Consider the following 21,781-nt stretch of genomic DNA (forward strand, 5'->3'; position numbering starts at 1 on the left):
CCTTCCTCCATCCCCCAGCCATCCACGTCCTTCACCTCATCATTGATAACGCCGAGCAAGAAGATTGATGTGAGGCCCTCCCTGAAATGCTTCAGGTACTCTGAGGGCAGTGATTCTGAATAAATCGCTGCCCTTCGCCTGCCACTACCGCAGAGTGACTTAAGATCTGTAAAATAGACCAGACCTAGGCTAATTTCATTACTGTATATACTCTGTTATCATGCAACTCTAGACATAAAATTAGTGTATGTAATATTCACATGTTAGTATTGTATTATAAAATACAAACATAACGAATATGCATCTTTTCCATGGCTCTTTTAAAATGTTATGCTTTACTTCACTGTATCCAATAATATTGTATGTATCTCATATTACTCGTGTATTGTAAAATGCAAACATAGCGGTCAGTGTTTTGGTTTGAAATCAGCTGAGGGTGATTTTGTAAAGATATGAACAGATTCCCTTTGCTGTTTTGACTTGATTTCATAATAATAATGAGCTTTACATATTTATCTTTTATTGGCATGAAAACAACAATAAAATGTGTTCTTTCATGACCTATAATTTTGGTTTCATCCATGTTGCCGATGCACAATAATGTATAGTCATTGGTAGCTTGACATTGTTTTCTCAACTTCAGCTACAACTTCCATTAAAACGAAATGGTACTATGAGAAAAAACGACTATGCTTACATATAAAGGGGTAACTTCATTAGTTGCCACTATATGATGACTTGGGTGTTTTCGGATGGTTTGGGGTGTGTTCCTGTTTGGAATGATTTTAAATTGTTTTAGTATGATAATTTATGATATATTTTTGTTTGAACTATCAAATTAGGCAGTGAACTGTTAAAATAGGCAGTTATAAGCATTTTACAATAGTTGAAGAGGTACAGGGTATAAATATATCTGTACTTTATAGCAAAAACAAGCATTCACATATATATACAACGAAATATCAGAGTTTCTTTTATAGTGGAGTAGGCTTGGACACTTTATTCCATTATTTTGGTGAGCTACCTATTTCTTTTCCTTTCTCTCAGGGTGGGAAGTTTATTCCCTTCCAGGGGGGGGGAAGGCGTATTATTTGTTTCTTTCAGCCCCTACAGTTCAGAGGTTGTTTTGCCTTTGGACTTCCCTGTCTTCTTCTTGCACGACAATAATTTTCAGCCCGCTGCTCACCTTGAAGTCGGATGGCGGCTTGTTCCGCTCAGATCCTGTGAGTCCCTCTACATTATCTGTGCTCTCCCAGTGTTGCCACTTCACGTATTGGTGTACCTCTTCCAACTCATTAGTTCGGTGATGGAAGCTTGGAACCAAGCCAGATCTGACAGCAGGGTGTTCCTTTCAGAGCCTGGGAGCCCCATCTACATGGTGACTTAAAGGGGTTGTTCCTATCCTGGGACGGTTGGGGCAACGCCATTTTGTTCTTCTTTTCCAGGCCCAGATGCGCAGTTTACGTTATCATTCAGGAGTACCAATCTTAGACTGACCGCTTCTCTGATGTAGCCTTTGTCTGCTTCTGTGGCTTCTCATACCTTTCCCGATGTTGCGTCATCCGGTGCCCTTCACTTTGGGTGTCCTTTTGTCATATATATGAAGTAAACTTGTATTATCACAGTTTTATTAGAATATATGATTATTCCCACTCTTACACAGTAATTTCTGCTTTGGTAAGGGTCGTCCGCTCCTGTGACGTCACGGATGGGGTTGTGATGTCATGGCTAGTTCTTTTGACGTCATCAGCCGATTCCTCCAACATATTTTCGATCGATCAACTCGGCCTTTCAAGAGCAGTACGACCTGTCTTCCACTATTTCAGACGTTGGGGGTTTTTGGGAATTCTTCACTGTTTCTTCACATGTATGTGTTCTGTGGTAAGGCCCTCCAGTTGTAGTAGAAGTCAAAGAAGAGAATCCTTTCACTATTGTCATCTTCGCCTTCTTCTATCGGTTCTCTCCCTTGTCTACGGACTGGGATTTCTTTGTGTCTTGGGTCTCTCTCTGGGATCCTGCTACACAGAGCACCAGGTGCACGGTTTCCTCGTATATGGGAAGTTGAAGAGGTAACCTGTGTCACCTATACTAGTTTCGGGAATATTCCCCGAACTAGTATCTCCTCAGGAATGAGGGAACAATTGACGTTCATCCTATATGTGACTTGGCTCGAGCAAGACACTCGGTTTTCTTCGGAACTCTGAGCCGACGATTCTTACCAGATGGTTCAAAATAGAAGCAGCAGTGGAGATTGTAGCAGACGTTCCAGCCAGAGAGATTCTGGACGTTTGGGGACGTGTTTCCAGCATAGGCTTCATCGCCTCGACGCTCACACGTTCGTGACTTAGTCACCATAGTTCCAAATATCCACGGACATGACCAGTTTTGGCATTTGTCTTCCTGTGCTCAAGGACATCCAGCCAAAGAAATTATGTTCCTTCCTTTGATGTACATGAGGACTTCTGCACGACCATGAACATGTTTCCACCCTTGGACTTTGTTGACTCAATGTTCAGACGTCCATGACATTAGTCATCATCTTCCCACGCTCTTCCAGAGGGACCTCTGATCTTCATTCAAGCTTTCTTGACTGTGTCCTGTCGCACGTCCGAGTCCGTGAAGACACACATACGTGCAGTGGGTTCATAACAGTTGGTCGTCTCATATGTTCAGACATGACAGCATGGACATACGGCCGTCACAGGGGGGCTGTGGAAGTTGTCTTAAGATGATGTGTCTGGGAACGGACCATTGACCTCGCTTGAGTGAAAGGTTGAGAAGAGAATGGGATGGCCTGCGGCCATGCCACATTGAAGTGCCGTATCCTGTCCGTTCACCGCCACGTTCATTCTTTTGAGTGAAGAGCATTGATATAACTTCAATGGACATCTAGAATGGAGCCAAATCACATCTACAACCATCCGATTTATGGCCACGGCTGTGCCCATTCTGTTCACGGCCATGCTAGTCACGACCATGCCCATCAGCAACAGCCATATGCAAGTCATCAGCAGCATGTCTGTGCAGTGCCTTTCGATCATGTAGATAACAGCCAACATTCGAGGCTGATGTATGTCCCTTTGCCCTCGCCCATGGTCGTGACTTTATCAAGCCCATCTAAGGATGTGACTCTTAACACGTCCATGGACATAACTCTTCACGGTTCCGAGGACATGACTCGTCGAGCGGCGAATGATGGGAGCCCTTTGTATTGAGAAGAGGTCTTCTGTATCCAGTCAGAATCTCTCTCTCTCTCTCTCTCTCTCTCTCTCTCTCTCTCTCTCTCTCTCTCTCTCTCTCTCTCTCTCTCTCTCTCTCCCTTTTACTTATGGTGTTTACCTTCACCATAGGAAATGGAAGATTTGAAGAATAAGATTTTCTTTTTTCTTACGAAGTGGCTATTAATCTCATTTGTGAGTTCAATAATATTCATATAATAATTCTGAAGTTTAAATCCCCACCTGTGATTACTCCTACTGCTATTGAAGCTCCTCTAAGCTCAAGAAAGGATTTGAGAACACACCTGGATTTTCTTGGCCAAGGACAGATCAGGAAATATCTCCTGTTCCTCAAGAACTTGGTGGGATTAGGTTTGCGGGCTTACTTAGTCTAGCCTAAGTAGTTGAGTCCTTAGCCTATGCTACATGACATCAGAAGAATAAGTTCCTCTCTGGCATTTAAGAACAACTTGTCTGTTCATAGCTCATCCAGTGCCCTTGGCATGACCGTTTGTATCTTGCCTAAGGTAATAGTGTGGAAGATGGAATGAATGAGATGACTGGTCTCTTTTCTTTCTCTTTTTCCTTTCTTCTCTTCTAAGGACAGTTTTGAAGAATGGCACGTCATTCAGTGGAATTGGCTTGATGCAGGTGGGTGTTGCAGTCATGCTGTTACAACATTTATATGTTCCATACAACATACAAATATGCTTCTCAGTAGTCTTTACTTCTCTCTCCAGCAAAGAGTGAGGAGTAGTGATGAACCCATTGCATGTGGCTGACATGGTTTGTTGCTTGAACAGATGTAGTTCTCCTTGACTTATATATATGCAATGAATAAGGGGGGTTTGTTGTATCATCATAGGGCAACTCCTCTTTTGAGTAGCTTACTGAACTTTTTCATCATAAGGGGTCTCCTCACATTCCATTGACAGTACTAGGACATCTCCCCTGTCGATGGTGCTAAGTCCATTGGCAGTGCACAAGTTGACAGTAGAGTACTTAGCACGAATCTACATAGAACATCTTATCATAGGATATCCCCTGGGGTTATCCTATCATCTTCTCTGTGTACAGTGCTGATGAATGGGGTTGCAGTAGCATGCTCAACACAGACGTCAGTCATACACATTCCAGGATGAGGGATGTATATCACACAAGTTCTGTCACAGGAGTTTATGTCCATGCACGGGTACAGGAGTTCCACTTCTTTGGCAACATGAAGTGGTTGAGCATGCCTACTTTCCCTTATCAGTTTTATCAGTTTCTACTACAAGATTGGTTTTAATACCAAAAACATATATACAAGAATTTTTATTTTCATGGAATTTTGAATGATGGTTCTTAGCTATACTAAACCACTTTTACTTGCGGTATCGATGAGATCTCACTGATAAGGACAGTGAAATTGATCAAGACACTGGTCTCTTTCTTTTCTAGTTGCTTTCTTCTCTACCAAGATAGGTAGGAAGACAAGACCTATCAGACTGAAGTATTCCAACTGATATAACGTTTTGTTTTGTACACAAATGTATCTTTCAATGATATACCTTCCTATCTCTAGCTAAAGGGGAAAGGAATGACATTAGACGCATATTGATAGATACCTTAGTTTCTTGTCTGAACAGATATATCTGTTAACTTCTTGTCTGAACAGATATATCTATCAACTGATCTGGAGACTAAGTTCTGAAAACTTATTTCCAGTCAAGGAGGGGTGTCTGGAGCCCCTTTCCTTGGTCCTCGTGCTGTTACCTTACTCCTGTGAGGAGTGGGAGATGTAGGCAGTAATTGCTGCTTACAATCCTCAGTATGATAACGACACCACGATACTAACATGGTCCCCAAAGATCCTAGTGTCCTTACATGTCAGGTCTGTGACTGTGGTAGTACTCGGACAGACAGAAGTACTTTCGGTACTGTGTCCAACAAGGAATCAAAAGCGAGATGACACTTTTCCGATGAAGTCAGGGGATAAGACAGTTGATCTTGACTTCAGTTCTCGCTCACCCTCGAAAAAAGATTGACCATATTCTTTCTTTTCTCAATTTCCTGTTGTTGGCTCTGTTTGATCTGCTTATTTTGCATATTTGAAGGTGATCAGCTAGACTGATCATTTTCCTTCAATGATCCTGTGGCACCAAGGACAGTATGACTTCTGTGTTACCCCCACAATCTAGTCTTTCAGCCCAAAGCTAATGACTAATTTGTTAGCTTCGAGCTGCCTGAGAAACGATGGCAAAGGGATCCTTTCTCTAGCTGAAGAACTGATCATCCAAGCGTACTGTGAAACATCCTACTGGACATGAGCACGTTTCGGATAAGATCTCCAGAAGGCAAAGTCGTCCATATGTGTGTCACATTCAGAAAAGACATGTAGTTCAAGTACTTAAATAGAATGTATTTGTGTAGTTCGAGTACTTGAATAGAATTTATTTGTGAAATTCACACTCATATCCTCTTACCTTGGAGTGTTGACCATGTTGATCATAGGCAAAGGGATGATTTCTCTGCCTTGGGGAATGACCTTCCGAATGTACCCTGCCATTTCCTGGTGGTCATCAGTATGTTTGAGGCAACATTTTTAGCAGCCACAGTCATCCATCGATCTATAGCATTCAGGAAGAACCTGTCAATCTGGTGCTAGGATAGAATGAAATTGTGCAGTTCACATTCTTATCCTTTTACCTTGGGTTATTGCCCATGGGTCCTTGGACTCCTTTTCCTTGGATCCTTGGCAGATGCTCAGTAAGTCATGTAGTTTACCCAGTTCTTAAGGACAAGTTGCATCTCGCCGAAGGTTTGCGGCCACAGGGAGGTGTGGGCGGGACTGGCTTCCTACTTTCCTCCTGTTTTCCATCCTCTTTCAGTGAACAGAGGAAGAGTGAACAAGCTGTCACAAGCTGAACTGGACTGGCGTGCATGCAGGTGATCTGCATGGCTGAGTGTCAAATCTATAATCATTTTGTTTAGATTAATAGAAACATTTCCTACCTTCTCTGTAGCAAGTTGAGAGAAGGACTGACTATAGGCAAGCCAGTTGGTTTTTTAGCTACACAGTCTTTGACATTGTGGGTTCACCTGTATGTTTTGAATCAAGGGTTTTCATACTTTCCTTTGATTCGAAGTGCCCAGAAGTCTGGCAGTTGAACATCACTAATGTTCAACAGGTCAGAGGTATGGTATCCTTCCTTTGCTCTTTCATGACCAGGAAGAGAATACCAAGTGAATCAAACTACCAGTCAGTTCAGAGGATTAGTTGAAATCCTCCCTCTAATAGTAAGTCTCCATATGTAAAGACCGAGGTTTGTATTTGTGTAGGAACAAATGACAAATTTTTAATTAATTTGTATTTTTCGTAACATACAAACTTGAGGTCTTTACATAAAAGGCCCACCTCTAACCACCCCTCATTCTTTCACCTGAGCCAAAAGGTAAACTGAAAAGATTGAATGCATACTAGTTAGGTGGGTGGTACTTCCGCCCCTACAATAGGTAACTGTTACCGTAACTGCCTAGGAAAAGTTTAACGGCCGGCCTTTCCAGCTTCGCCGAAAGTTATCCATATGTGAAGAACTCGGGTTAAGTGAAAATTTGTCATTTTTCATTCTTTCCAGTCTGTAGGCTTGGTTTATTTGATAGGTTGTCCACTTCTGCTTGCTTTCTCTTATTTTGTAGATAGATGAATGATAAGTTCATTATAGATTGTGGGTTCAAATGATATGTAACTTTTTCCAGTAAGTTCAGTGCTTGTGTTTATTCTTAGCATATAATTTAAGAGTTCTAACCCATGTGGTTTCTCACCTTTTCATTGATGTTACTCGTATACAAATTTTCTCAACTTAATTATTGTTTGTTGGGAGACTACAAGTTTTCACTGCACATTCTGCAAGACCCTTCAGTACAAATGCTCCTTCAGTTTTTGTTACAGTCATTGCTTTTGTCCAAAATAACTAATCCAGATGTTACATCTCCATTACAAAAATTATTACAATCTCAAGTGTTGAGATCTTACACCAGACTCAGAGCATGAGTTATTTAGTTCTTTGCAATCCCTGATAAGGAAGTTATGGCATCTAGACTATATGTTAAGTAAACTTTCATCCAAAATTAAGTTAGCCTCTCTCTAGATAGCCAGAGGAGAAGAAAACTTATGACTAAAATCACCTTCGTCAATAGGAAGAACTACAGTCATACCCCGGTCTCTAAGAATGCTAATAAATGCTTATTTGTAAAGTTTAAACACTAAATATGACCCTAATCATGCTCCCAAATTATAGTTAACTTTTAAATGAAATTAAAATTACTGTAATTTCATTTAAAAGTTAGCTAAATGCATTACCCTTAAAAAAATAAATAAATGGTTGACATAAAAATAGAGAGCTGGAAGAGAATTTCTGTCTCTCTCCCCTTCCGACTGATCTATTTTTAGAAGTCTTCTCAACCTCTTTTTAATAACTTCAGTCTACGTCTCTTTCTCTGTTCTGAAATGCTTTTTCATGAACAAACAGTGTCTTTTATTTTGACTAATACAACTCCTAGTTATTGTGTCTCTGTGTTTTAGAATGTATTTGCCACACTAGCGCATTTACACTTCGTAGATGGTACAGATAAAATTAGATCAATTTAAACTATCTACTGTACAGGTTAAGACGTACAGAGAAATAATAAGTTGTAAAAATGTGCGAGCGCTAACTATGAGAGAGAGAGAGAGAGAGAGAGAGAGAGAGGTTGTCCTTACTTAAGTGAGTGAAATTATTTATCAGTTGTTATGGAAACAGAGAATAACACATGAGAGAAAGAGAGAGAGAGAGAGATATTGTCCTTACTTAAAATATCGAGTTAAATTATTTATGAATTATTACAGAGACAGAGAGAATAACATGAGTGAGAGAGAGAGAAGTTATTCTTAGGTTAGATATCAAAAGGTGGAAATTCAGTATTAAACTAACTTTTAAGTGAAATTAAAGTTACCGTAATTTCATTTAAAAGTTAGCGTAATTCATTACTCTTAGAAAAAGAAATAAATGGTTACCGTAAGAATATAGGAGAGAGTGAACATTAGTGTACTATTTCTCTCTCCCCCCATTCCACCGATCTATTTTTAGAACTTCTCAACCTCGTTTTTAAAAACTTCTTTATTCTATCTCTTTCTCTTTGTTCTGAAATGCTCTATGTCTCTATGTTTTAGAACGGCGCATTTACAGTTTGTAGACAGTACAGGTAAAATTAGATCAATTAAAAATGATCTACTGTACAGTTAAAGACATACAGAGAAACAGTAATATGTAGGTTGCGCTAACTATGAACGAGAGAGAGATAACAGTTGTGCTTACTAGTGAAATTTATGAATTATCATGGACAGAGAGAGAGAGAATTAGTAAGAAATTTGACCCCTGATCAGCAACACTCCCCCTTCTTGTCATGTTAACCCTTAAACGCCTACTGGACATATCATACGTCGACTAAAATTGTCTGTTGGGTGCCAAGTGGACGTACCGTACGTCGACTACAAAAATTTCAACCTTGAGGTCAACTTTGACTCGACGAAATGGTCGAAAAACGCAATTGTAAGCTAAAACTCTTACATTCTAGTAATATTCAATCATGGACCTTCATTTTGCAACAAATTGGAAGTCTCTAGCACAATATTTCGATTTATGGTGAATTTTTGAAAAAAAAACTTTTTTCTTACGCCTGTGCGGTAACTCAGCCGAAAATTTCAGAAATTCTTTCGTCATTTTGTCGTAATTTTTGCACTGTTCTATATTAGCCGTTACATAAAGTTTTATATATGAAAATGTGTGCAATTTCATGTAAAATACAGCAAAATATAACCCATGGTTGTAGCTTTTATCAGTTTGGAAATATTTTCATATAAACCACGATAACTGCCAAAATTTCAAGCTTTGGTCAACTTTGACTCGACCGAAATGGTAAAAAAACGCAATTGTAAGCTAAAACTCTTACATTCTAGTAATATTCAATCATTTACCTTCATTTTGCAACCAATTGGAAGTCTCTAGCACAATATTTTGATTTATGGTGAATTTTTGAAAAAAACTTTTTCCTTACGTCCGCGCCAGAAATTCTTTCGTCACGTTGTCGTAATGTTTGCACCATTTCATATTAGTCGTTACATAAAGTTTTATATATGAAAATGTGCGAAATTTCATGTAGAATACAACAGAAGATAACTCATGGTTGTAGCTTTTATCAGTTTTGAAATATTTTCATATAAATCACGATAACTGCCAAAATTTCAACCTTGGGTCAACTTTAACTCGACCGAAATGGTAAAAAAACGCAATTATAAGCTAACACTCTTACATTCTAGTAATATTCAATCATGTACCTTCATTTTGCAAAAAACTGGAAGTTTCTAGCATAATATTTCGATTTATGGTGAATTTCTGAAAAAAAAAACTTTTTCCTTACATCTGTGCGCGGTAACTTGGCGAACATCTCAGAAATTCTTTTCGTCATGTTGTCGTAATGTTTGCATCGTTTTACATTAGTCATTACATAAACTTTTATATATGAAAATGTGCACAATTTCATGTAGAATACAACAGAAAATAGCTCATGGTTGTAGCTTTTATCAGTTTTGAAATATTTTCACATAAATCACGATAACTGCCAAAATTTCAACCTTCGGTCAACTTTAACTCGACCGAAATGGTAAAAAAACGCAATTGTAAGCTAAAACTCTTACATTCTAGTAATATTCAATCGTTTACCTTCATTTTGCAATAAATTGGAAGTCTCTAGCACAATATTTCGATTTATGGTAAATTTTTGAAAAAAACATTTTCCTTACGTCTGCGCGGTAACTCGGCCGAACATCTCAGAAATTCTTTTGTCACATTATCGTAATATTTGCACAGTTTTATATTAGTCGTTACATAAAGTTTTATGTATGAAAATGTGTGCAATTTCATGTACAATACAACAGAAAATAACTTATGGTTGTAGCTTTTATCAGTTTTGAAATATTTTCATATAAATCACGATAAATAGAAAAAATTTGACTTTCGGTCAACTTTAACTCGACCGAAATGGTCGAAAACTGCAATTGTAAGCTAAAACACTTACAGTCTAGTAATATTCAATCAATTAGCTTCATTTTTCAACAAACAGGAAGTCTCTAGCACAATATTTCGATTTATGGTGAATTTTTGAAAAAAAACATTTTTTTACGTCCGCGTGTTACGAGTTCATGCATCATTTTGTGATAATATTTTCTCTGTGTTGCTTTGATCGTTTTACAATTTGTTATATACCAAAATCATCGCAATTTAGTGTACAATACAAAATAACCCGTTAGCTTTAACCGTTTTGCTCACAGCGCAATTTGTACAAAATTATATATGAAAAAATTTTTTTGCGCTGTCATATATTTCAATATTTATATATGATGATGATATTTTTTTCCATTTCTGATGGTTGCATACTAAACTTCAGGCAATGACAACAAAAATGAGCCAAAAATGAACTCTTAATCTTAAAAACTAAGCGTGCTGTGATTTTTTGAAAAAAACCTTTTTTCCGCTTCGGCGCTAACTCACCGAACGCCGCCGGCATACGGGAGACGTTTTTGTAAATAGAGGCTCTGCGTTTAAGGGTTAAATGACATGTCTGACAGCTTTTGCCTTCAGCTTCGTACAAAAGATGAGGGGAAGAATTTGTTTGTTTAAAATAATACAAATTTTGTACAGTAATTACAGTTATAATATTATTATTTGAAAATTAGTACTTATTATTAGGTAAAAAATTTATTCATCATACAAAACAAATAAACATAACTGTATACATGTCTGTGAAAAACTCATGTATGACAATTAATTAGGTTTCAATGAAAAATTTGTGTCTGTGAATTCGCGCAACTCGAATCGCGTAAGTTCGGGGTATTACAGTACTGAAGCGATACTCTTGTCAACCTCAGGCTATGTACTGTCAGCATACAAAATTTTTCAGAGCATTATAATTTAAAAGTTGTAAAGTTTATTACTAAGGATACAGTGATAGTTTTTCCTAATCATTTTCTTCCTTTTAAAAAGCAAATTCACCCATTCAAAGTAATGCAAATGATGTCTCAGAAAGTCTGGTACAGTGTATTGGTAGGAAAGTTTATAGCATGGAACTTTCTCGGTGTATTTTATCACATGATGAAACTGCAATTGGAATTTGACTCCCATTAACCAAGATCTTTGTTAACACTGTTACCTCATGTAAGCCAAAATGTACAAGACAGAGGTATCATTTTTTGTAGTGGTTCTTTCTTATTATCAGTGAGCTTACAGATTTCTAAATAAGGTTCTCTTCTTCTTAACCCTTAATGATGGGCATCATCATATAAATATCTACAGTATAACAGGTTTTGAGTGATGGAAGGGCTAACTCATATGAGTATTAATATTACGTGCCATAAAATTTGGATGAATTTAGTGGGAAAGATGTTTATATCACTTCAGTGGTTGATAAATGACTTATGGCAACTGTAGTAGCTCAGCACAGGACAGAGGGGGTCTCAGTGTGCCATGAGACTTGATGGGTGAATGTATTGCCCCTCTCTATCCCATGATGTCTTTTTATTTATTTGCTCACAAATATACCCAGGGATTGCTGTTCGTTTTAGTTCTTATCTTTTATGATAGTATGTCAACTGTAATTGTATTTTGCAAAGAAAAGTGCAAAGAAATATTAGAAAAATATGTATACATCACAAAAAGTTATGTAATTCTCGTAAATATTTTACAAATATACGTACTGTACTCAGAATTTGTTAATCATTTTAGTTCTTAACTGTTATGATATTGTGTGAGCTGTAATTATAATTTTACAAAATAAAATAAAATAAATTATTAGAAAAAATATGTATAACTTGGTAAAATTTGCATATTTTTTGTAAAAGAGGCCCCACACAGGGTTGTAAAATAAGTCAATTTCAACTTCCCATGGAACGTATGGAAAAATTTTTGAAAATTTTTCTTACACCATGTGCATTTGCATATCCTCTTTCCATTGATGCATTTTCTTCTTAAATTGACCAACCTTAAAGTTTGCCCCGGTCTGGGGGTGTTAAGATAATATTTAGCCCGTCCCTTAACGGTTAAACAAGATCTGTGAAACCAGTTATAAGTTTCTTTCAACATGTAATCAATACCTGATGGTAATTCTTCCAATGCATGACAGCATGTACTATAAAGAGGAAGACAAGTACATTTTATTATAATGGGGTTTGGTATATCCTTTTATTAGCTCATACACTGACTGATGACAACCACAGCAGCTCAAAGCTCCAGCAGTGTCTAGTGCACAAACTGATTTACATCGGCATAAATTTCTGGAAAGTAATCTTTGATGTGCTACTAATAAGCGTCTGCTTTGATGCTGGGTCTTGAACTTGGGAACCCACAGTTGTAAAAAATAAGGAACCCACAGTTGTAAAAAATACTGTACCATAATCAGTAACTTTAGCCCAATATAACCAGCCAGAGAACAAGACTTCAGTGTATAGGAAATGACCCTTGGGCATTGCCATACTCTGCAGCAGCAAATTGATGTACGCCATTCAGCTTGTACTCTTCGGTACTCAGATCTCTAACATATGTTTTGTTCTCATCCAAAATCAAGGTTTATTCCTTCTGTTACTGTTGACAAGCTAGGAACTCAAGAATCAGGACCTTCGAAGTAATACTAGAACTTAATACTGTAGTAGGATGGAAAATAGTTGGTGCATTGGTAGTTGTAGTTATGTAGGTATACCAGAAAAGCAAATAATTTTGTAGTTATGTAGGTATACCAGAAGAGCAAATAATGATTTGTGTAGTCAGGTAAATAATTCACATAACTAATAAGTGGTCATCAAAATATCAGTGATGTTTTTAGGAGTTTTATTTAAAAAATTATATACTGTCTATAGAAATTAACAAAATTATAACTTATTTTCTTAGAATAACTATACATGCATTTAATTACAATGTTTTGTATTAGGTTTCTGAAGTTCTTAAAGTTTCTTGAGAATTCCTATTTTCCATATCCTCACCTAAAGACTGGAGTAACTCATCTTTAAGGAGAACTTGATTATGGCCAGTAAGTAGAGGGTCAATTTCTTTTTCTCTTGCCTCTCGAAGTCTTTGAAGCTTGGATTGTTGATAATCTTCTTTCCATTTATATTGCCAGTACCGTATTTCTTCCATCGAAGTCCCTGTATAAGACGACTAAGGTTAACCAAAGCTTTATGAATATTTGTAAAATTTCAATCATATATACTATACTCATAAAACCCATGAACACCATACATTAATCTATTTGTAATTTTTCCTAAATCCGACTTCCCTGTCACCATCTTCAAAGTGCAACAACCCAGAAGCTCAGAAAGCTATTAAAACTTTTATACAAAGAAGGCAAATTGAAAAATACATTTGTTTTCATTTACATAGAGCTTGTTTCCTTGCTGCTTAGTGAATGAGGTAATGGATATACATGAAAATGTTCTCAATTCCATTTCCAGTGTTAGTCTGCTGGTTCTTTTTCACTCTTTCTCTTCTGCATGTTGTGTCATTAATTTCTGATAAGTTTTGATATAAACAGTATTCAGTAATAACTGTAGTATAAATCAATAGACTACTTATGTAATGGTGACCCTGGAAACCTTCAGACCTTTCAAAACAACATGAAAAGTTTGGGAAGCAAGACTAGGAATTAGGAGAGCCTAACATAGGATTAAGAATATTTTTGCTTATTTATTTGGCCTGATAGCACAATCAATGAAAGAGGTTATTGTACTTTGTTACACACTGTTCACACAAAATGCATGATATCATATGGAAATAAACACTCTGCTACATACAAGTATTTTAGTAAATATTTGAGTTCTAGCACCAGTTGATACAGTACTGACAATTGGGCTGCCAATCTTACCTGTTACATACATAATTGCAAGTGAAATGCTTCCAGCCATTGCTCCTAAAAAGCCTCCAACTGCTCCACCAGCTATCATTGCTTTGGGACCAGTTTTGAATTTGTAAATCATTCCTGATAATGTTCCAGCTGCTATATACCTGATAAAAAAAATTTGAGTATGATTACAGTTAGGTTTTAAATGTAAAAGAAAAATAATTTTCATGCTTGCAAATTACAGTCATAATGAATTTATTCTGAATATTAGTTTCCTGCATTATTGTATTTTCACTTTATAGAAATTCATAGACTTTTGTGAGAATTAGAGTAAGAATGATACTTACTCAAGTACTGAAGATTTGCCTCTGTAAACGGATACAGTAGTTGTGATGAATACCATTGATCCTGTAAATAAACCCAGCCTCCAGCCCCACATCCAAGCACCACGAAAAAATCCTAAAAAGACCTGCAGGAAATTTTGTGTGTGTATATTGCATTTCTTGAAGTGGTGTATAAGTTCGTATGTATTACCAAGACACAATCTACAATACTCAAGATAATTAAGAAGCTCAAGTTTAATTTTTCATTTCAGTAATTTACAAATACTTTATTTTGCTTCCTTATGTGGCAATTGACAGGCAAATCTCCAAGATTTTACCTTATCTTGTAGTCTCTTCTTTGCATCAATGTGATTGTGAAATACTGTTGCTTGATTGCTTTCCATAAATTTAAGATAGCTTTCTCTGGAATGGATGCTACCTCCTATCATTGATCCACAAAAAACTCCCATCATTGCTCCCTGAGTGACCTGAAAAAATAGTTATAAGTAGCATTACCTTCTCATTACCAAAATTAATGTTAAAATTGGTATGACTATCTTGGATTTGCAGAAATATGCAATTTTATTATGATAGCTTGAATTTAATTTGTATTGGGATTGGAATTTGTAAAGACATTGTTGGCACTCATCATCTGCAAAAATAATCTTTGAGAGCCTGTATCTCAAAAAAATTTCTTTAGCAAACTACTAAATTTTTCATCAAATTGTATAGGCAAACACATAATTGAAAAGATCATTAAAAGTTCTAATTGTACAACTTAATGTTGGTTAGATTTGTCTGTAAATATTTGAACAACAATCTCATCATTATATTGATTTATGGACAGTAAATGGAACTGACTTGGCTACTTAAATGTCCGTTAAGTTTTGAACAAGCATACAGTAATTTACTAACACCAGTATGTGTCCATACCAGTAAATGATTGAATATTAAATTTTATGTGACCATGTTGGATCCTTGATAGAATGCAGGGATACAGTGATCACTCTGTAAGAAAGTGAGAAATTTGACAATTTATACAACATTACTTGGGACCAGTGAAATGCACAACCCATGATGGGCAAGTCAGGGTATATATGCCTTGAAAAGCCAACCATTCCACCTTTTTAAAATCCATGGCAACATTATGAACAGCTGGCTCTTATGACACAAGAAACTTTAACTTTCTCAAGTGCAAAACTAATTGCAATTACCACATAAAAAGCATCTTCCCTAGCTCATGATTATATTTTCACTACTGCTGTACAAGAGTTTTGAATAAACACATAGCCTAACTTAATACTAAAAGCATGACCTAACATCAGTAATATTTATTAAGCATTAGGTTATATGCCATTATATTGAATATGCTTTGCTAATGTATGGTTGTTTTAACTTTGATCCATGTTAAGGAAAATTAGTTTGTCCTTGGTCCATGTTAAGGAAAATTAGTTTGTCCTGGGCCTGATCCCTGAAATGTACACTCGGCAAGAAAAGTTAAGATACAGTTTTTTTTTAAATCTTCGGACATATATTGCTCAATAATGCGACATCTGGCAACTTTAGAAAGGGGAGGAGCTTCAGTCTTATTGTGTTTGTTTTTTGCTTGACCTCTCATAACTTTCAATCATATTCTACAGTTCTGAAGTCACTGATACTTAAATGCAGAAGTAAGCTTTACAGTATTCGTTCAAGTTGTAATTTTCAGTGACAGTTCTGAGCAAAATAAACATTTTTTGACATAACCTACCAAGTAACCTTACACAAATGAATTTATGACACCACAATGAACGGAATGCTTGCATAATTGGAAACGCGATCTTCCATAATGAAATCAAGAGTTCGGTTTGAGCAGTGTCCAACGAAAAACGTGTGGGAACAATAAAGGAATGAATGCAATGATATGATGAGAGAGAGAGAGAGAGAGAGAGTTGCTGTTGTGTAAGCCTAGGCCTATATGTAGAGCTACTCATTTCATTATTTTTTTTCCTTTTAGAGATTGAGTGATACTATATTTGTAAAGTACACTCAATGGAGAGAGAGAGAGAGAGAGAGCGAGAGTTGCTGTTGTGTAAGCCTAGGCCTGTAAGTAGAGCTACTCATTTCATTATTTTCTTTCTTTTAGAGATTGAGCTATACTATATTTGTATAGTATGTTTTAGTAATGGAGAGAGAGAGAGAAAAACTATGGCAACGTCAAGAAACATCCAGTTACTTGTGTTTTCCCGCTGAAGCTCCCGTGCTGCCCCTCACATCATAGAGAACGCTCTTGCAGATTTAAATAGATTTGGTCAACCTTCCCTAGGTGTCACAACATTTACTGCCATTAATTCCAGCTGACTTTTAACACCGTGAAATACAAACATGAATGTGTAAAAGTTAAATAAATCATCATTACCTCATATGATTATGCAATAATAAGCCTGTTCATAACGGAAAACGAGTAAATATTGCCGTTCTGATAAACAGTACTACACCAAGATATCCATACACTATCTTTTAGATCTCTATGAACGAAGTCATTTGAGAAATTGATTACTTCGGACATGCATGGTGTTTTTAAGTATCTGAACGTTTTTGTTTTGCAGATTTAACATATATGATGTAATTTGCATTGTATTTTCATATTCTAGAGTAAATTTACCAAGATTATGTGTTTTCTGTAAGAAAAAAATTAAAATTCGATGAACGAAATCTAATGAAAACTGTATCCTCACTTTTCTTGCCGAGTGTACATACAAAACTACACATAGCCCAAGATTTAGGGTACATCTAGAATAAGTTGAAAAAAAGTGGGGGGTTCAATTAACATCTAAATATGCATTTTGGATACAAGACGAACTCAGTTATGGCTTTATAAAACAAAATCACAAAAAACTAAAGATTATGACTTTTTTTAACTTTTATAAAACAGGCGCACACAATATGGTCATAATAGTGAGTATTATTGATATAAACAAACCCATTTATTTTTAGCAAAATAAAATTTGAAAAAAAAAAAAAATAAAAATTAGGATTTACTGAAAATTACAAACATATCCTAGTCAACAGGCAAAATGCAGTGAGGGGTCACAACTTAATGAGAGGTTAAGTTAGGTAAGTCTAGTAATTTCATATTCTACTAGGCCTACTGTAGCCCTGACACCTGATTCTGCATTTAGCCTACTACCCAACCCCGATCTTGCCTAAATATTATGGCAGCAATGTGAAGTGCTTATCAACCTAACCTAGGGGTGCCACTCCAACAAACTTGTAGCAATCAGAAGGAGCCAAACTTTGAGGAAAAGGAATGTCACTATTTCCAGTAGATATAACCCACCATTTTGCAACATAAAAGTTGAAACGGCAAGGCTAAATATCAGGCGAGCTAATCATGGTACGATCAGTTTAGGCTAGCCTAGGCTATGTCCACAGCGTCCAGCATACTCAATCTTTTAAGGTTAGGAAATATCAAGAGCCTTTGAAAATAATAAAGTATTGTGTAACATTTCTTACCATGTGTAATTCAGGGCTCAGATCCCCAAACTCGTCTTTTTTAAACATTTGCTTAAGTCGGTCCTTGCCGGTTTCCGCATTATCTTGGCTCAGGTGCGCACGTTGTACAGTTTCGACGTTTGTATCGATTTTATCCGTATTATCCACTAGTTTTAGGAGATTCATGCCCAATACAAGGCTACAAGCAGCACTTTTCTTATGTTGTAAGGACATAAACGTTGAATAAAGGTTCCTGTAGTGACTGTTTGCCATTGTTTATGTTAGCGAGTCCGACCGACAACAGTGATAGGCACGACTAACCAGCAGACGACGACCAACGGAATGACACTCGTCAAAGGGAGGAGACGGGTTAGAAGTAGTAGTGTTTCGTTATGGGCGTATTCATTGCGATCGACTTCGGTCATAAGATATACTGATATGAACGTTAGTTTGCCTAGATAAATTATGTTTCTGTTATATTTAACAATAATATCCTAGCTATATTTTCGGTGCAGACTGAATAGGAAATTGTATCAGCAGGTGGATACGAGAGATTGAGAACCTTGTGGGTTGCAGTCAGTGTTGAGAGAGATCGTGGTCGATGTTTAAAGTAGACTATCTTACAACTATCATTTTCAGTCGGCCTATCAATTGATGCCATGTCTTTTAATCTCATTTTAGACAGTTTAAATGCACTAGTATTGCGTGGAAACTTATTGAGTTTTTTGGTAGCAACTACGCTAATTTATACAATTCTGCTCTGGGGCACACTTGGGATTTCTCATAAACTTTCCGAGTATTAAAAACTTGAAGCTACCAAAATTCTACCTATCGTATGACAACCGTAATTATATTTTAAATAATTCACTGTCGGTCAATTCTGCCTTTGAAGGCCTACTTTTAAAAATTAAAGTTTCGTATTTTGAGTCAGTTAAGGTTGGGCGTTTTGTCTATGATAATATACTGTAATAATTTAACCAAAATTATCTTTTATATATATATATATATATATATATATATATATATATATATATATATATATATATATATATATATATATATATAACATCAGCATACCTGAAACTGTGTTCCTATTTTCACATTAACTTTATTTTTTTTTTTTTTTTTGCCATTTATGTATTATTATTTTTATTTATTTATTTATTTTTTTTTTTTTTTTTTTTGCCATTTCTGCCACCCACATCGTAATTTATGGAGCTATTTGTAGTAACCACATCTTAATTATAATGCGACAAATTTAGGAAGTCACTCTGGCCTGCTCTGGCTGTTTTCTTGAGTCAGTACTTGGGTGTCATTTCTCCTTCGTCCTTGAACCTCCACCCTTTCCAAGAGGCCCGTTTTCTCTTGGAATTCTCAAAACAGTAATTATTATTGCCTTGTAAATCTGGGTTTAACCATCTGGCTTCACATTTTCATATTGTTTATACTGTACATGTTTCTGTGCACGTATACTATAACTCTGGCTACAAAAGGTTGACTTGGTGATTAGCACTGCTGCCATATTTTCTTAAACCCGTTCGAACTTTTCAGGAAGAAAGATGATAATTTGGCTGTAGTTTTTTTTTTTTTTTTTTTTTTTTTTTTTTTTTTTTTTTTTTTTTTTTTTGAGTGGCGCTGCCATTTCCTCGTGTACGGATGATTAAGTGAAGTGACCGCGGGCCACGGTAATTAGAGGATTGTCTGTCACCTCCCTTCTCCATTCGTCAGTACAAAAGCAAAGCTAAAAGATCAAAAATTATTCTTGGCCCTTCCTGTTCATTTTTCATTTTGCTCAATACAAAATTTAAAGGTATATATATATATATATATATATATATATATATATATATATATATATATATATATATATATATATATATACACATACATACCTTTTATGTCTATATATACATTTTATGCATATAAGTACATACGTTAACATATATGCATGCATATACATCTAATACATTACTTAAAAACGAAGTCACTTGTAGGTAGAAACAGCTGGACAGTACTCTTGAATATGTCCATTCTCGGGATTAACCTTATCCTCGAGGTTAATTCCTGAAAGTGTACCTTTTTGGATTAGGATTAAATACCTCTTTCGCCAAAATGGGAAACGTCAACGCCTCTAACCATAGGAAAGTCTCAGCCTTTCTTAGCTAGGTTTATTTAATTTTTAATTGAAATTAATGTCAGTGGTGATCAAAAATTTCAGCGAGAGAATGTATATGCCAGACACAACCCATTTCTTGGTTTATCATGTAATAAAGATGAATATCTGCTATTGGCACAGCTCACTGACCCAAACCAATGGTTCATTCTCTTCAGAAATTTGTCCTGGCATAGTGAAGCCATTTATAACCAATGAAAGATATTTTGCAGTGATTTTTTTATATGTGCATGCCAGTATGGCAGAAAGAAATTTATGTAACTCAGTACTCTGTCCAAAACAACTTTTAAATTGTATGGTCAGAACATTATTTCAGTTGCTTACAACTCTCTCTCTCTCTCTCTCTCTCTCTCTCTCTCTCTCTCTCTCTCTCTCTCTCTCTCTCTCTCTCTCTCTCTGTATGTACAGTATATATATAATATATATACATATATATATGTATCTTACTTGGCTGCCAGTTGTTTATATATATATATATATATATATATATATATATATATATATATATATATATATATATATATATTACGTGGGTACCAGTTGTTTACTTTAATTAACAGAGTAATTAGCTCACTATTACCTTGCATTCAATGGAGATCCACATAACCTGCCTTCTAAGGCCAACAAAGCTATATATGACATAAAAGTACAATGGATAGGTCGCCAGCTTGAAACGAATTAGTACAAGAATATATTTATTTCACACAAGAACGTGAATTAATTAAACTTAGTGAAACTAGTTCCAAACGAAATAAAGCATTAAAAATGGAGCATTTACAGAAGCTGAACAGCAGCTCAAAATATTAGTCCCAATCAGGACGAGTACATTAATGCTACACAGTTTACAAAATGGACTTGAGCCTCTTCTAAGGGCTTTCTTGTAACAGTTGATGTTCAAAGGACGTGAACGTTGCTTTCAAGAACTGAGGAGGATGCGGATATCTCCAAGCAAAGGGGAAAAACCAGGCTTCAAGGCATACATACACATTTGGAAATAAACTATCCAGATAACACTTGATGCATAAAAGAATCGCTAGTAATATTTAATTACAATGGATGAGGGTTTAATTGTCTCGTGAATAATGATTGTATCAGCGTGGAGGGTATTTTAAGTTTATATTACTGGACAACACTGGATTCGATTACTATATGAACTTCATAAGGGGAGTATTCAATACCAGGGCTCTTAGTAAGGGATTTTTTTAGAGATGGAAATTTGAACAAGGAAAATGAGAGAGTCAGTCGAAGGAAAAGAACACTGGTGAATCAGTTGCTACCGCTGAATTCAATAATGCAGTGATCAGTTGGATTAAGCTTGCTTTGGTCCGCTGGGGTTCAACAAAGGTTTCCGTGTGTGTGTGGAAGGGACAGACAAGGTGCTTTGGAGGAACACCTGGACACCTTAGATATGAGTGTTGGCTGGAGTGCATCTGAGAGCTTTGCTTGGCTGCTTTTGGGCACCTCATCTCTGAAGCTCTGCCCAGCAATGCTTTAGTCATTGGGGGAAGGGTGCCTAAGAGCTAAACTAGTACAAGCATTTTCCCTTATAAATTCATCTCCCACCTTAAATGTCCGTTGGCTGGCTATTTGAAAAACATCTCCCGCGCTACACATCTCGTGTGGAAATCTATCCTTGTCATCCTATTGTTAGATTGAAATTTAATATTAAGCTAAGATACAAGAGAGGCTGA

The 21,781-nt window shown here is 36.3% G+C and overlaps 2 protein-coding genes across 2 annotated transcripts in view; one reads left to right on the plus strand and one right to left on the minus strand.

Annotated features, from left to right (window-relative positions):
• LOC136838938 (ninein-like protein) overlaps positions 1-21,781 on the plus strand; it is a 171,671-nt gene that overhangs the window by 47,241 nt on the left and 102,649 nt on the right. The window lies entirely within an intron of this gene.
• 140up (RPII140-upstream gene protein) lies at positions 13,098-18,256 on the minus strand. The gene is made up of 5 exons (XM_067104449.1): positions 17,939-18,256; positions 14,782-14,931; positions 14,468-14,589; positions 14,145-14,284; positions 13,098-13,428 (listed from the first exon to the last, which is right to left on the minus strand). Exons 1-5 carry the CDS (start codon positions 18,188-18,190, stop codon positions 13,211-13,213), a joined length of 882 nt encoding a protein of 293 aa, XP_066960550.1. The 5' UTR covers positions 18,191-18,256; the 3' UTR covers positions 13,098-13,210.

This window comes from Macrobrachium rosenbergii, chromosome 5 (assembly GCF_040412425.1).
Source record: "Macrobrachium rosenbergii isolate ZJJX-2024 chromosome 5, ASM4041242v1, whole genome shotgun sequence".
In the NCBI taxonomy this organism is placed as follows: Eukaryota; Metazoa; Arthropoda; class Malacostraca; order Decapoda; family Palaemonidae; genus Macrobrachium; species Macrobrachium rosenbergii.